This window comes from Miniopterus natalensis, chromosome 10 (genome assembly GCF_054644295.1).
Source record: "Miniopterus natalensis isolate mMinNat1 chromosome 10, mMinNat1.hap1, whole genome shotgun sequence".
Lineage (NCBI taxonomy): Eukaryota > Metazoa > Chordata > Mammalia > Chiroptera > Miniopteridae > Miniopterus > Miniopterus natalensis.
Window position 1 is genome coordinate 58890154 of NC_142090.1, and position 16644 is coordinate 58906797.

Below are 16644 nucleotides of genomic sequence, written 5' to 3' on the forward strand. Positions count from 1 at the left end.
GAAGGAGGGAGGGAAGGAGGGAGGGAGGTCAGAAAAAGTTTCCTACCTTTGATACCTTGGTTTGCAGGAGAAATTGGTTTGGTGGTTTCTACTACATAATCCAATATGCCTTGTGTTATTTCACTGTTGCCTTGAAGTTTAGTTTCCAACAAAACTTTCTTTCTCTTTTTTTTCTGTCCTTCAATGGGAACTTCATGCAATAAAATCTTAAATAAGAAAAATAATAAGAGAAAGTTTAAATCAAATTTATTTGCCCTAGAATATAATAAGCCAGCAGTTCTTCTTAACCCTAGCTGCATATTAGAATAACCTGGGAAGCTTTTAAAACAGTATCAATACCCAGATTCATCTCAGACCTATTACATCAGAATGTTTAGGGAGTGGGGTACTAGTACTGGAATTTTCAAGTTGCCCAGGTGATTCAACAGTGTGGCCAGTATTGACAACCAGTATGCCAGAGCACTGCTAACGCAGCAGCTTCCTGAGAACCCCTGCAATATCCTTTAATAGGTTTCAGATAACCCTAAAGAAGTAATTCAAGCAAAATGCTACAGAAATTAGCTGGAGTTAGGTTAGATTAGAAGTATTTTATGATGTTTGGCATCTGTTGCATAGAAAAGATAACAATTCTGTTTGTTTCCTCCAATCACATTTATATGTAATACCATATAATTGAAAACTACAGAAAAGTAACTTAACCTCCTAAAACTTAACTGAAGGTAAAAATATATTTTTTTAGTGAACTATTAAAAGCAGTTCTTTGGCAAAATAACCAAGAACAATATGTAGACTGTAATTTTGAATAAACTTTTACAATTTCTTTTCTTGTTTTAATTTTGAGTCATTCTATAAACTGTACTAAAAACTAATCTATAAATTATAAGGAAAGCTCAAATAAGTACCTCTTAATATCTAATAACTTATGTATCAATGAATGGAAAAATGGTCAAAAGATATACAGCAGAAAAAAAGAGATCTAGGGTTGTCAATTCTAGCTTGTCAAGATCTAGCTTGCCAAGAAGAATTTACAGGATATGGTAAGACTACATGTAAATGAAAAGGACAATAGAGAATGGCATTCAATGGTAGCAAATCAAATGCTAGCAAATTGTTCTCACTTCATATGACTTAGCTTTGTATTCCCGGGAATTCAGACTGGCAGTATTCTTTGGACGAATAACAGCAACATACGCATCTTCTGTGTTTTCTGGATTTCCCATTGCTTTATAAAACAATCAAAGAAATACCTTGAGAGATTACATTTAAGGACACATAATCACTTTGTAACACAACAAAATAAGATGTTGATTTTTCTATCTTAGAATATATATATTACCTGAAAGGCAAGCCAGAGATGACGGATTATATCTTACCGTTAAACAATTCAAAACCTTAGCTTATAATTTAAGACTTCATTGTAGTCCTTTTTTCCTTTTCTGTTAAAGGTAAAAAAATTTTGTGGGGTACATACTTTCAGAAGTCTTAACTGCATACAAATCTGCCTTTTATATTTAAAAAAGTGATAAAATTATAAAAATGTCTCACAAATACTAAGAAAATAGTGATTTGAAATAGTGACTCAGAATGTTAAACACTTATTTTCCATAAATTGCACAAGTTAATATTATTTGGTTAATAGTTTGGAAGCTGGAACTAGGTAGCTGCCATTGACATTTTCTTCAGAATCTTTAGAGAGAACTTTGATATTTGACACTTGGATGAGCTAAAGTATAGCTTATAATTTCCTGTGAAGGTGCCTACCACAGTCAAAAACATTTAGTCAGTTGACAAAAGCTTTTGACAATATGTAAAAATATTTTCCACTTCTGTTATCGATATTCCCTAGATAATACATATTTCTTCTTCCAAATATATATTACATGTAATACATATACATACATATCTGCACACTTTTTCCCCCAGACTAATTTTAAATCTCCATTGAGCAATTTCCAACACATAACTGAATTTCAAGCACACTCTTGGTTGTTTAATAGTTCTATTTCATTAAGTGCTATTATTAAATTTTTTTATGGCTAGACTAAAATGCATCTCTTTGTAATGAATGTATTTTATGTATCTTTTTAAAAAAGATTTCTCTCATTTACACGCCTGCAAATTTATTTTTTTTAAAAATACAAACATTGAATTTTACTTATTTATTTATTTTTTAAATTGGTTTTTAGAAAGAGGAAGGAAGAGAGAGTAAGAAAGAGAGAAATATCCATCAGTTGCCTCCCTAACACGCCCAGGGAGCGTGCCCTGACCGGGAATTGAACCCTCCACCTTCTGGTGTACAGGAGGACACTCCAACCACATTAGCCACACCAGCCAGGGCAGCAAAATTTTAAAAGAACATCAAACAAGAAGTTTCCCAGCCATGTTGAGATGAACAGAAGCTCTGCAATTTTTTTAAAGTCCATTAGGCATTAAAATAATCTGTTTATATTTAATGAGTTCTTTATTGCTCCAACTCTCATTGAAAGAGAAATAAAAAGATCATTTTCAAGAAAGGTTTTTGAATGTCATTTGAGAGGAGATAGAATTTTCTGTTTTCTCAACTACAATTAATAGTCATTTTGTAAACTTTAATTCACCTCTCTATATAACAAAATAAAAAAGCCCTATAATTTGAAAATTTCCTTAAAAAGAAAATCCTTTTAAAAATCTAGTCGCTTTTGTCATTTTAAGTAAACATTAGCCTAAGATTAAAACCATTAAAATTATTGAACAAATTTTTAATATTATTTAATTAAATAACCTTAAAATTTATTTTAAATTATAAAAGTTTTCACTTATTTAGGTGCAATGAAACTATAGATATTTCACCAGAGAAACTACAGTAAAACATTAAGATTGAGACATTCATTTTGAAGACATATCATTCATTCTCACTCCATATCTCATAGAATGTTTTCAGTTCAGATTTCCATTAAGATCATTGTTAAAACCCATCTCATGCAGCAGAGTTTCCTATACTATTGAAAAAGGTAAGTCCTTCTTCTTCTCAGAATTTCTATTTAGCAATTACTTTTCACCTCAGATTAACAATGACTTCAAGATAATAAAACCTCACAAATTATGAAATGTATAGATGCCTCCTTGAAGACTACAAGCCCCCAAAAGAGAGACACTGTATAGTGAATATACTGTATGATGTATATGGCACAATTACAGAAATTTTTTCTCTCTATTAAACACCTTAAAGAGAAAACAAATAATTCTTAGTTTTCTAAACACAATTTAAAGCGAATCAATTCCTGTGCTGGTCAACTCACATTAGAAAAGAAAAAAAAAAAATCTACAAGCAAAATGCTTTATCAATGCTCATCACTTCTCTAAAAGATAAATAGATGTGATATAATAAAAGACATAACAAAGAGGGTTACTGTATTTTGTTTTTCCATCATTTAATGTTAACATAACCCCCAAAGATTCTAAAAATTGATTTTCAAAAAATATTTATACTTGAATATCTGAAATATACATAATTCCAGTGACATGAAAAAAGGAAACAAAGGCTTAATTAAGTGAGGAAAAGAATAAAAGCTACTAATATATAAAGGCAAAACTGCTAAGGCAGAAACACATGCAAAGGACTGGGAGAGTAACTTTAGCTAAAAATAGTAAAGGTATAACTAAAGTTTGCAATATGCTTAGACTGAGTTTTAAATAAGGGTTCAAGTTACTAAGTAGAGGAAATATGTGGCATTTTGCTATATGGCTCATTCTACTCTGGAAAATGCTTAGGCATAAATGATGATATGCTGCCTAAGGCCTTACAAATATGCAGAAGTGGTTCTCAACTGGGGAACCACCCATCAACATCCACTAATGGGAAAGGACTTGCATGCCTCTTTGCTCAAAGAGCTGCCACCCAAAAAGTACCTAATTGGGATCATTTGAAAATATGTAGGGGCATTTCTGGTTGTCACTATGACTCGGGGAGTGGAGGTGTACAAATGCCGTTTAGTTCCCAATGAGCAGGTCTGTTAACATCTCTTTACTATGCTAGACAGTCCTGTTTAACCAAATGCCGATGTCTTTAATAAAAAACATCTACTACACAGAATACAGATCTACAAACTTAGACAGACTTTTGCAACAGAGAAGATTCAGTATGTGAATATCACTCGTCACTTATCAACAAGCATCAATAATTTTAAAATTCTTTATGTGACACTCCACTCTTCAATTTAAGATATTTAATAATCTTCAAATAGCCTTTGAAGGCAACTGCATTAAATCCAGCTAACAAAGAAGGAACTAAGTAATAATTGGAATTGGGACCAAGTGAATTCCTACAGCGAACACCAAGTACATTTAATGAGGTTATTGGGGGAAGCGTGATTTCATCCCTAGTATATACCGAAATACGCTATATATTAGTTGTTACTGTAGCTCTATATCTCAATTCTAAGGAGGAACCAACTAAAACATTAACATGGGGTTAAAAGAAAAAGGTCATGGAATGAGTTGGTTTATATTACGAAAACACTTTAGTTTTTGACACTCCCTCATAAGATGAGGACAGCAAAGCAGTTAAAAACGAGATGAAGGGAGAAACTGAAGACACATAAAGTCTCCAAGAGTGAGATGGGAATGAAGTGAGAGACAGAGTCGGGCCGGCTAGATCAAAGGCTTTTGGTGAAGCTAAAAGCAACGTGGAGAAAAAGCAAAGAAAGCCAAAGCCTTAAAAGATGGGGAGAGGTGCAGTGAGGAGAGGTGAGCTGGAACGACGTGCTGCGAACAGCTTTTCCTGAAATGACAAAAATACACTTTGCCTAGGAGGTTTTTCCTCCCCCACCCATCAACGGCCATTAGCGGGCAAGGATGTGCACGCCTCTTGGCTCAAAGAGCGGCCACCCAAAAAGTGGCTTTCGCATCTTTGTAACTACTTGGAAGAAATAAATGTCTTGCCTGGAGAAACTAGACGTGGAGATAGTTCAGCTTCCCACCTCTGTCGTCTCGCTGGAGTGTGAATCTTGCAGCTCCCCGTCTCACCCGCGCGGGCGGCCGAGCACCTCCCAGGCCGCTACATTCACTTCCCCGGGTGGGACAGTCACCAGAGTGAGGGCGGGGGCCCGTCACCGCTCTCTCATTCCTCCTTCCCTTCTCTCGCTCAGCGGCCCGGCCCAATTTCCCGTGACAGGAAAGCCCTCGGTCGCCCCCCGATGTTGCAGGACGTGTCCGGCCGCGCTCCCTACCCCGCGCCTCGAGAGCTCGGAAGTCTGGACTTGGAGAACCTCTTGCCCACGGGCTCTTTTATTGTCCTTCCCCCTCTCACCTCAACACCATCTACCCCTCACCCAACCCCGAAACCAGGGGATTCCAGATCTTTAAAGGCCTCAACTTTCCATCCCGCCTGCTACCGGGGCGAGGAAATCGCTTCCGGGTTCACACCCCCCGGCAGCCGCGCGGGTGGCGGCGGGAGAGCTTCCGGGTCGGCGGCCGAGCTGCTGCGGTACCTGCTGCTTCTCGCTGGGTCTGCGGGCTGTCTCAGGCGGGTGGCGGGTGTTTCGGAGACCGGGGTGTTGGCCCCTGGTGCGCTAGCGGCTGAGCGGGAGGCCGGGGAGGGGCGGAGGGAGGCTGGGGCTCTGCGCGCGCGCGCGCGGCGTTGGAGCATGAGCCGGACTTGAACGCGAGGCGGAGGCGAGAGCCACCGCCCCCTCTTCCCCTCCCCTGAGTGAGGCGGTGCCGCGGCCAGCGAGGGATGGGGGGCGCCCGCCGACTCTGAGCCTCGCCGCCGGCGCCGCCGGCTCACGCAGCGTTCCCGCTTGCCTCCAGTGCGCACCCTCGGCCCCAGCAGCCTCGGCCCGGCGGGCGCACCCGGGCCGGCGAGTAGGGGGCGCCCGCCCGGGTGGGTGGGGCGGGGGGGTACCCGAGGTCACCGACTCCGCTGGAGAGGCAGGGGCGGCCAACGGCGGTAGCGGAACTGCAGAGCTGCGGGGTCCATCCGACCCTTCCCCTCAGCCCGGGAAGTAACCGTAAGTCTCAGCTTCTCGGTACTGGTCTGTTTGAGGCTCTCTCAACCCATTTTGGGCTCCTGGTTCAGCGCCGTCTAGTTCACACCCTCCCGGGTCTCCTGCAAATATGCCTCCATGCTCTTGAGGGTTGTCCGTCTGTCCCCATTCCTGAACAGGCAGTGTCCTCTGTCTGCCCCACGGGGCTTTTCTCCCAGCGAATTTGCAAGCAAGCCTCCAGGTCTCCGTGGCGCGTCCCATCCTCCCCATTTTGGATGCCTCCCCTCGTCACTGTCCTCAAAGGATCTGTGTGTCCTCCCTCTTTTTCTTTTTACCCCGGACCTCACAGCTTCCCCCGCCCATCCTTTGAGGTATGAAAAGCCACGGGATCTCTAGGGCAGGAAAGCCTGCGGGTCTCGAGGGCTGGAGTGTTGAGCGGATGGCTGAAAGTGCTCTGCAGGGCTGTGATGGGTGGGGAAAGGTACAGATGGCTCTTGTGAACCTTCATTTTTGCAGCTTTTACCACCAAAACAAAAGAATGGCCCCTCTCCTGGACCTTCATTCTTCTCCCTTCCTAATTGTGTCTAAGCTGTTTTCTGTACGTTGCTGTTTTGAGTCGCAGGAAATTGGAACTAGAGCTGCAATTAAGCATCTCCTGAGGAGGTTTTGAGAAGTAGTCTCACAAGCTCTGTTCACACGGTATGGCATATTGAACAATCTTGTATTGAAATGAAGACCTGTTCCATAAAGGCTTTAATAGTGGGTCTGAGAAATGAATGTGAAAACAAAAGTCTGATGTTTCAGATGGGTTTTAGAATTACATTTAGTTTTTAATTTACAAAGTCTGTGTAAGATGTGAAAATCTTTGTATTGAAAGGTTTTGTTTTGTTAGTGGTTAAAAAACCCCACAACCCACTAAAGTGGTTTTTAAAGATTGTATCGTATTATATTTGATAAGGTAGTACTTTAAATCCTTAAATTCAGAGAGGCCTTTTTAAAATTTTTTACTTATTTGGATCAACTACCTATAGATGTTACACACCTTGGTGCTATGACCTTCCTACTTCTTAGTTAAAAAAAAAATTGTGTATTTTCAGATTTTGGACTAGGCATTTTTTCTCATTAAAATTTGATTTGCTTTTTAAAAAAAACTTCAACTGCAGAAATTTGATTTTAAAATAATTGTAATGCTGTCAGTGACTGGACAATAGCTCTTACATGCCATTATGCATTTGATACTTTTCAAGGCACTGTAGGAAGCAAATGATAATTTAAGAATAATTTTACTCCATGTATTGTAGGTTTTTTGTAATTATCCTGTAAACTGTTCTGTAACATTGACTGTTAGCATTGGTGTTTGTTTCTGAAAACATTGTCATTTTGTTAAAGGTAGATGTGTTGAAGGATGATTTTTTGCTTTGTTTTCAAAACCTACTTGAGGCAGTTGATATGAGACTGTTATTTGATTTGTAACTTCATACTGTTCACAGATTTTAGTTTGAAGTAGGCTGCCTGTCTCTCTGGAATTGTATTTTACTGACTAGATTCAGAAACCAAACACTATATAGAGTTGAGTGTGTTAAGTGTGCCCTTAGTAAAATCTATCCGTTTCCAAATAAGAAGAGTGTGGTGCTGCCCTGGTTTGTGTGGCTCAGTTTATTGGAGTGTCTTCCGGTGCACGTAGGCAGTCACAGGTTCCATTCCTAGTCAGGGCACATACACAGATTGGGGGGGAGGAAAAGAGGGTGGTGCTGTAGTGAGGTGATGGGCAATAACTTGGAAAGGTCCTTTTTTTTAAAGTCTACTGATCCCTATTCTTGGAGGTAAAGTATGGAAGATAGGACTATATTTTCATATTACACTTTTTCCCTTGCCTACTGCACTGGGAATTTTGAGTCTTCAATACCAAGGGTTTCTGAAACCTAGTAGACTTTGCCTAAGTGTGGGCTCTAACAGGTGACTGCTGAGACATGGGAGAGTTTTGTAAAATACTCTTTTATTCTGTAGTACTGCCCACTTTTGATAGACTTGATATTCTTTTCTGGGGTGTGCACTTGGACTTGTGAAAGTGAAATATGTGTGTTTACAACTCACTTGAAGTTAAAAGTTTAAGCTAACGTAATGTATAAATAAATGGAAGAACTATGAATTAAATTTACTTGATTCTCCTTGACTGGAAGTTAGAAAAGTTTCCTCAGTGCTTTGGGTACATTTTCCACCTTTGAGGATGCACACAACTTTTTTTTTTTAGATGAAATTTAAAAATGCCTCTTTCTAATATTAGACTTTTTATGTGACACATTTGCCAAAACAGATTTGAGAGTGGCTCAGTCATTATTAAAAACACCAGTCTGAGGTGAGTTTTTATGCATGGTTCTAAAAATGCTTAGGTATTTTATTTTCTTTCTTAGTGACTCGCTCAGACCATAGTTATTTTTGGACTGAGTTTCTTTTTCAGACAACCTCTTTTTTTTCTTTTCCAGATAACTTACTTTCATACTCACTTCATTTCAGTAAACCTTTATTGAATACCTACTGTGTGTGCCAGGCACTGTGTTAGATTCTGGGACTACAAGGATAAATAAGTTAAGATTGCTTTCCTCATTGAATTTGCCAAGTTTAGATATTTAACTTTGATTGTATCCATCTGCCTTTACAGATTTTTCTAATAGGTTTTTAAGTCACTTGACTATTTCAGGGTTGTTTCACATCCTTTCTATAAGAATAAACATAATAAATGCTATTTATTGAGTGCTTAATTCTTGCTAGCCACCATACTAAGTGCTTTATATACATTATCTCATTCTTAGAACAGTTGTAAGAAGCATTTGTCTCCACTTAAAAACCATACCAAAAAAAGCCATACAGATTCTAGTTTATAGTAATGCTGAATGTTGCTTTATTTATAATATACTAGAAAAGATTTGACCTTACAATTTCTCCTCAAGGTGAAGAAATTGTAATATAGTTATAACAGTTTTCAAATTCCCTAATAATGTTTTAAATTGAAGGATTCTAATTTTATAAGGTATTAGTACCTTTTGTTTTCTAAAGCAGATGAATTGCTATCAAAATATAATTTTCAGTTGTTTAAACCTTTGAAAAGACAATTCTGAAGTTTATTATGGTTAACCATAACAGGTCTTCAGACATATGTAACTTTTTTTACTAGTTCAGCAATGGGACCTAAGGTATACAACATGTATTAAAAAAATGTGTGTATTCTCCAGGGAGGACAGAGTATTGAGATATATGAAATCTATTTAGCTTTAAAATTTTTTAAGTGTAATTTTGACAACTATCTAAATGCCTTAGAGAGTTTTGGTTTCTGTAATGAAAATGTATTCCTTCAGGTTAATAAATGATCTTACTCATCTATTAACAGGATATATGCTTTATCATCAATTGGATATGGTTCATTATAATCATTTTTCAGACCCTCTCATTTTTTTAAAGATGGTCTTCCACTGTCAACTCTTTTCACCAAAAGCCTCATTTGTATTCTAAAAATTTTATTTTATTTGTGTGGTTTTTGTTGTTTTTCTACCAAAAACTGTCAATAGTTTGCCATTTTTTAGGCTAAGACCTTTTGCTGCTGGTTACACACCCTCCTGTTTTTAGGACTGTAGGGCAGATAATTATTCCTCCTCTAAGTTTCTAAGAAAGGTAATCCTTGATATTTTTCTGTGCTTAGTCTGATATACATATTTTAACTTGACCTAGGCAGTTTCTCCCTTCTATTGTAGGCAGAATCCTTGATAATCAGGTCACTTTATTTTCTGATTGGAACAATATTGGGTGTAGAATTCCTGTTCAAGGACAGAATAGTGACTAAATTATAAATGTGTTAGGGCTGAGACTACAAAGATGAGTAAGTCAAGATTCCTTTCCTCATTGAACTGTAAAATGCCTGTTTAATGTCCATGAAAAGAAAGGAAGGTTCATGTGAAAACATGGAGATACTCTTCTCCAAACAGGCATAAAAACGCTGCCTTCCTTGTTAATGTATTGCCTCAGAGTATTGTAAAGGAAGGTATGTAAATAAATATATTAAGCCAGGGTTTTCACTCTATGTCTTGGACTTAGACAATAACTGATTATCATTTGCTCTCGCACTAGATGTTCTGTATTACATATTTATTTCATATTTTATTATTTTGAAATAATTTTAAACTTACAGAAAAGATTCTAGAAGAGTACAAAGGACTTCTTCACTCAGATTCCACCATTGTTAATTTTTTTATTGCATTTGTTCCATCACCTTCCCCCTCTCTCTTTCTGTCTCCATACATACATTACATACGTGTGTGTAAAATTTTTTTATTGCATTTGTTCCATCACCTTCCCCCTCTCTCTTTCTGTCTCCATACATACATTACATACGTGTGTGTAAATACATATCCATTATCATAGTTTTTTTCTGAACTTTTTAGAGCAAGCTGCACAGGTTCTATCACCCATAAACCCTACAGTGTCTGTATCTCAGAAACCAAGGTACTCTTATATAACCAGCATGTAACCCTCCAAATAAGAAAATGAGCATTGGTTCAAAGAACCTATTCATATTTCATTGACTATCCCAACAGTATCTTTTTCTTTTCTGGTCCAGGATCTTTTCCAGGAATACATGTTGTATTTAGTTGTCATATCTCTTCAGACTTCTTCAGCTACTTTTTTCTTTGATGGTTTAGAAAGTACAGGCCCTACATTTTGTAGGATGACCCTCAACATAGGTCCATGTGATATTTTTTCATGATGCCAGTCAGGTCCTGCATTTCTGGTAGGAATACCACAGAAATTGGGCTGTGCCCATTTCAGTGAACCTAGTCCAGAGGTATACAGTGTCAAACCCTGCCGCTACTGGTGATTAACACCTTGGTCATGTTGGCTTACTTTTGTATTTCATCAGTATTTGTGGAGAGGTATTCCAAAATTATGCCAGCATCCTTTCTCTCATCACACTTCTGCTCACTAGCCTTATGTGGATGTCAGTGATGACTCCCACCCTAATTCTCCACTTTTATGATAGTTGCCAATGACAGTTCTCTCCTTGTATTATTCCTTCTACGTGTATTGTTATTTTTTTGGTAAGGTAGAACTTTCCTTTCTCCCTAATTATTTATTTGTTTATTAAATTTGTAAGGACTGACAGTTTTCAGTTTTATTTAGTGTGTTGTGATTTATTACTGTTATTATTTATTTTGCTGTTTACATTGTCCCTGATTTAGCCACAGGAAACCTCTGTAAGCTGGCTCCTATGCCTATTTATCATGTGACCGTCTCATTCATTGTGCATTTCTGGCAGAACATGTTGTTCCTGGTTCATCTTGTACTTTGCCTGGTCTAGTCCTGGTCTCAGCCATTTCTCCAAGGAGCCCTATTTGGGGGTTGTTTCTTTTTATAAAAGATGGTATTTAAAAACAAAGATTTAGGGGCTTAGTGTGCTCATTGTTACTGGGGTGTCATTCCTTACAGGAACTAGGAAATGTATGAGTATGTAAGTATGGTATGTATATATAATGCACTCATATACATCCATAATTATTTCTATGCCTGTGTATATATATTACAGAACCATAAGTTATGTTTCTATACTTCCAATTCCAGTCCAGTTCCCCAGGCTTCTTTCTAGCCTTCCTCCTTTCCATGTTTATAAATGCCTTCTCTGGCAGTAAGAAACTTGTCTTCACATTAGGCTCAATATGGTTATCATTTGCCCAGCTGTTTTACTTACTTGCTCAGTATGTTACCATTTTCCCTGCCATGTAGATAACCCTGTATCTTCCTCTAACTGCCCTGTATCATTGACTGCTGGGTCTGCTGGCTGTGCCTCTTTTTTGGTTCACAACTCCTCACAGGGTTCACAGCTCTTTGCAAGTCCATATCCCCACACAGCACCCCATTATTCTTGGCTGTGGGCCAGTTGGCTCACACTTCTGCTGGCCTTCCTAACTTGCCCTGAGTGCCCTGCATCCTCAGCCAGCATGCTGACTTTTGCATGGCTCAGTATTTCATTAGTTAATTTTTAATTATATTACCAAGGATTTATAAACATACATATATGTGATGAAATATATATACATAACTTCCCCACACACAAATGATAGCACACTGTAGTAAATGTTCTACATCTTGTTTTTTAACAACTATATTGTATTCCGTTCTGTGTGTGCATGTGTGTATATACATCCAGACACACATACACACACACACACACACACATCCACACACCTACTGACCTGTGGTAAAATGAGTAATGACCTTAAATTCCCCTCATCCTGGTATACATTCCCCTCTGCGATGTGATTTTGCTGCTTCTTCTATCTAGAGGTGGAATCTATTTCTCCATCTCTTGAGTGTTGGCTGGCCTTGTGATTTGCTTTGACCAATAAATATGGTGGAAATGATGTATGAGTTCTGGAGCTTGGTCCTTAAGAGGCCTTCAAAGAATGCTTTTCTGCAACTGCCTTTTAAAGAAGCTAGTCTAGCCTGTAAGAGGATTAGAGGTATTCTGGAAGAGAACCAGGACGTTCCAGTTGACAGTCATTGTCAACCAACAGACATGAAAGTGGGCTGTTTTGGACCTACTCGCTCAGCTGACCCTTTAGCTGAATGTACCTGCAGAGGAACCAGAGGTGAAAGCAGCTACGAAACCACCCAGCCAACCTACACAATTGTGAGAAATAACATTGTTCTGAGTCACTGAGTTCGGCATGGTTTGTTCTGTAGCAATAGATATCTGAAACCATACCTGTTTATCTTGGACATTTGATTGTCTCTAGTCTTCTATTATGAACAAGATTGCAGCGAGTATCTTGTACACAGTATATACCATTTTAATTTTAATAAATAATGCCAGATTATTTTCCAGAAGTGTTGATACAATTCTTATTGCCATCATTAATGTCTGAGAGTAACTTTCCTCCATAAGCTCACTATCACTGATGCTTTTCTTTGACAATGGAATGAGTATAAAAATGTTTCTGATGGTACTTAATTCTGCGTTTTCCTAACTACTTGTAAAGCTGAGCATCTTTTGATATATTTGTTGGTCCTTTTGTTTTTTAGTTCTCTCAATTGCTTATTCGTATCTTTACTCATTTTTTCTGTTGGAGTATTTTTCCTTATCAATTTGTTGGTTCTCTTTGATATATTATAGATAAAATCCTTTGGCTTTGTTTGCAAATATGTTTTGTCAGTCTGTCTTTTGCTTTTGTCTTAGTTTATTGTATTATTTACCATACTTTCTTTTTTTGTGTTTCATATAATCATTAATGTCTGTCTTTTTTTGTTCGGCTTCTGATGAGAATATCATTCTCCATTCTAGGTTTTAGTAACTTTTTCCTAAATTTTCTTCTAGCTTTGTGTTAACTTTCCTATCAGTTAGGAAAGATGATTTTAAAATAGTGGTATTAACAAATTGGGTGGTTCATTTTCCTTAAGTAATGAGAAATTAGAGGTAGGCTGTCCAGCATGGTATGGTGGTTTCATGATGCTATCAGAAATGCAGACTCATTTGTCTTTGGTCATCATAGCGGGTATTTCTCACCTCTTGGTCCCAGGATGGCATTCCAGGGTGAGCAGCAACTTATTTCTATTTCTTCTTTCATCATCCATGGCTCTCCTTGTTTTAACTGAGAATCAATCTGGTTTGGTGACTGTAAGCTTTGGGGATGGGGCCAAGACAAAGCAAGTCCCCCATAATAGAAAGTTCTTGTGAAATATCTTCTGTTCTTTGAAAAAAAATAAAGCTGATTTTTCTTTCTGTGTTATAATAAATATGTGTGCAGAATAAGGCCTAAGAATCTTTTTCTTTAACTGCTTGGGCAGCCATGGTCCCCCTCCCCCAGAGTTATTTATAAGCAAACAGGGAATAAACATGATTATATCCTCAAATTGAAAACTAATGTTGTTGAGAACATAGGACTTTATCATTATGTTCAGTAATTAATACTAAAGGTGTTTTATATGCCAGTATAAAACTGAATATTATGTGATCCTTGTCCTCAAGAAGTTTTAACAATGGGGAAGCAGATTAAACATTTCATTACAGTATTAGATGGTGAGTGAGTATATTATCAAGTTAGGGAGGCAGGATATCTAACCAAGTTAGTTGAGGGTTGAGGAACTATGATCAGGAAACTTGATAGAAAAATGGCTTCTAAGCTGAGTGACTAGTAGGAGTTAGCCTGTTGGGGAGGAACTTGTAGGGGGATGGTAAGAACATTCCAGGAGCTTTAGTAGTTCACAGGTGGGTTGGAGTTATCAGAGATAGGCAGTGATGAGATAAATTATGGTCTTGGCAGGGACTTTTCTAACTTAAGTCCTTAAGGGCTGGGAGCCTTGGGAAGGTTTTAAAATGGAATTGGACAAGATCAGACTTGATAAAGTTAAACTAGTTGAAATACTAAAGGTGTTTTATATGCCAGTATAAAACTGAATATTATGTGATCCTTGTCCTCAAGAAGTTTTAACAATGGGGAAGCAGATTAAACATTTCATTACAGTATTAGATGGTGAGGGGTGGGGGGAGGTGCTCTTGGGAGTGAGATCTGGAAACAAGGGCACCTGTTAGATAGGAAGTGTATCTGATGTATTAAAATCTAGTCCATATTAGTTAAATATTTATTGAGTACCTATGTGAATATAATGTGTTTGTGGGGGGATACAGAGGTATAGAAAGTAGTTCCTATTCTCATGGAGTTAGTACTTTAACTAGATATAAAAGACTAGATATCAACAATATGATGCAGTGTACTAATATTATGGCTTCTGTCCTATAAAATGAGGGCAAGTAAAGACTAGAATTAAAACTTGAACGCGGAAGATGTTCATGGCTCCAAAGCACATATTGTTTCCATGTATACTGTGCTGCCTTCCACCACACTTGTTTATCAGTATGTTGCTCATCAGTTTCCTCAGAACCTTTGTGAAATAAGATTGGAGTAACATTAAAAAGGTTTTCAGCCTGGGACACAAAGTATCTAAGGAGCTCCAGGCTTTCTCCAGGCAAAAATTTCTCTGTTGGAGTATAACCAGGAAGGAAAATGGTGGTCAGAAAAATTGCCTCATTATCTGAATTAAGTAGTTGTAAATAGTCTTGAGGTTAGTTTCTGGGAAACTTAATATTGAACTGATGGGACTGTGGAGGACAAGACTGTCATAGCATGCCCATATCACTAGATAGCTGAATAGCATTCTTATTAATGTTAAGGGCCTTTTTTCCATTGTTACTCTGTTAAACTATCAGTTTTGACTCAGGCAAAATAAAATAAAGATGGCTAGAGATAATAATTTTATTCTTTGGTGACTCTAATTTTGTAAGGACGTGCTTGCCATGTGATCTCTCTGGGCTCAGTTTTCTCAACTGTAAGTTGATACACTTGGATAGATAATCTTCTGAGGATTCTTCTTGCTCTGAAATGTGACTTGACATGGCATCCACAGAATTACTTAAAAAGTTAGGATATGATATTCTGATTGGAAGAACATTACTATTCGTATAGAATAGGGAGGAATAGGAAGGAGGGATAAAGGTTGGGCTGATACCTTGGTATCACAGAATGAGGAAGAACAAGGAAATTTGGAAGGAGGGGTAGTTATGATTTTTTAACTGTTCAAAAACAATTTGAATGTGGGTTAAATGCTAGGTATGTTAGGCAGTTGAAAATGAAAAATAATAAGATTCCTATGATCAAGGATTTTATAGCCTAGTAGCCTTTTTCATCTGACATTTCTTGAAAAAATGGAGACTTAATGTTCCAAGCTTCCCAAAGTTTAGCATCTGTCAGAATCACTGGGAGGGGGATTATAAACACACAATTGCTGGGCCCCTCCCAAAGTTTCTGATTCAGTAAGTCGAATGGAACCTGAGAGTCTCATTTCTAGCACGTTCCCACATGCTTCTGGAGTTGCTAGTATCTATTGTATGAAATTAATTTATTTCTCTCTTACGCCTCTAGTGTGGTACCTGTTGTATACAAGCTTTGGGAAAACTGAAAAAATAGTTCCTCAAATAATTTTTCTGTGTTCAGAGTTCTTTAGATGAGGGTCTCTGATAGGGGAAATAATAAAATGAATGAAATTAATCTATAATTCCAAACCTTATCTCATAAAAAGGTAAAAACAACGTTGCATTGACATAGGAAAATTAATCTAGCAGTCAGGTGCAGGATGGATTAAAGTGGGGAAAAACAGGGTTTAGGTCCATTTACTCAGGAGCTTCTCTCATCTACCTTTTATCCAGAATATAATATAAAAGAGACCTCTCTTCATTAGGAATTTCGTGCCCTTAAATTTAACCTAGGTAGCATCAAACACACATCAAGGACCAATTTTAAATACAGTACGTACCATAATGTCAGTATGCCAATTTGTAACCTAAAAGTTTTATTCATGATTCCTCTCATCACCTTCCTTATTCATACCCTTTATCCTTGGTGTAGTTTTTGTTTATACTTCTTTCTCTCCAGTTGGATTTCTGGCTTCTAATTTTTGTATTCCTGTTTAACACACACACACACACACACACACACATATACATATACTAAATAATTTATAATTCAGTAGACTGGATTAGATAGGAGAAAGATCTCAGTATTTCAAAATTGGAAAAATGTGGAAAACATCTGTAGCTTTTTAAAAACATTTGTATCTATTGAGTTGAGAAGGAGGGAGGAGG

General features: G+C 37.7%; 2 protein-coding genes across 3 annotated transcripts in view; one reads left to right on the forward strand and one right to left on the reverse strand.

Moving 5' to 3' along the window:
- The window catches only part of KRIT1 (KRIT1 ankyrin repeat containing), a 32534-nt gene extending 27369 nt beyond the window's left edge, over positions 1 to 5165 (reverse strand). For both annotated transcript variants that reach the window (XM_016218839.2, XM_016218841.2), the window contains exons 1-3: positions 4921 to 5165; positions 1119 to 1222; positions 47 to 206 (exon numbers count right to left, since the gene is read on the reverse strand). In XM_016218839.2, coding sequence (XP_016074325.1) covers positions 47 to 206; positions 1119 to 1220 — 262 coding nt within the window. In that variant the 5' untranslated portion in view covers positions 1221 to 1222; positions 4921 to 5165. The remainder of the gene's footprint in view (positions 1 to 46; positions 207 to 1118; positions 1223 to 4920) is intronic.
- A 719-nt stretch (positions 5166 to 5884) lies between these two features.
- The window catches only part of ANKIB1 (ankyrin repeat and IBR domain containing 1), a 111998-nt gene continuing 101238 nt past the window's right edge, over positions 5885 to 16644 (forward strand). The window contains exon 1 of the mRNA XM_016218820.2: positions 5885 to 5987. The gene's annotated coding sequence lies outside the window, so the exon portion shown is untranslated. The remainder of the gene's footprint in view (positions 5988 to 16644) is intronic.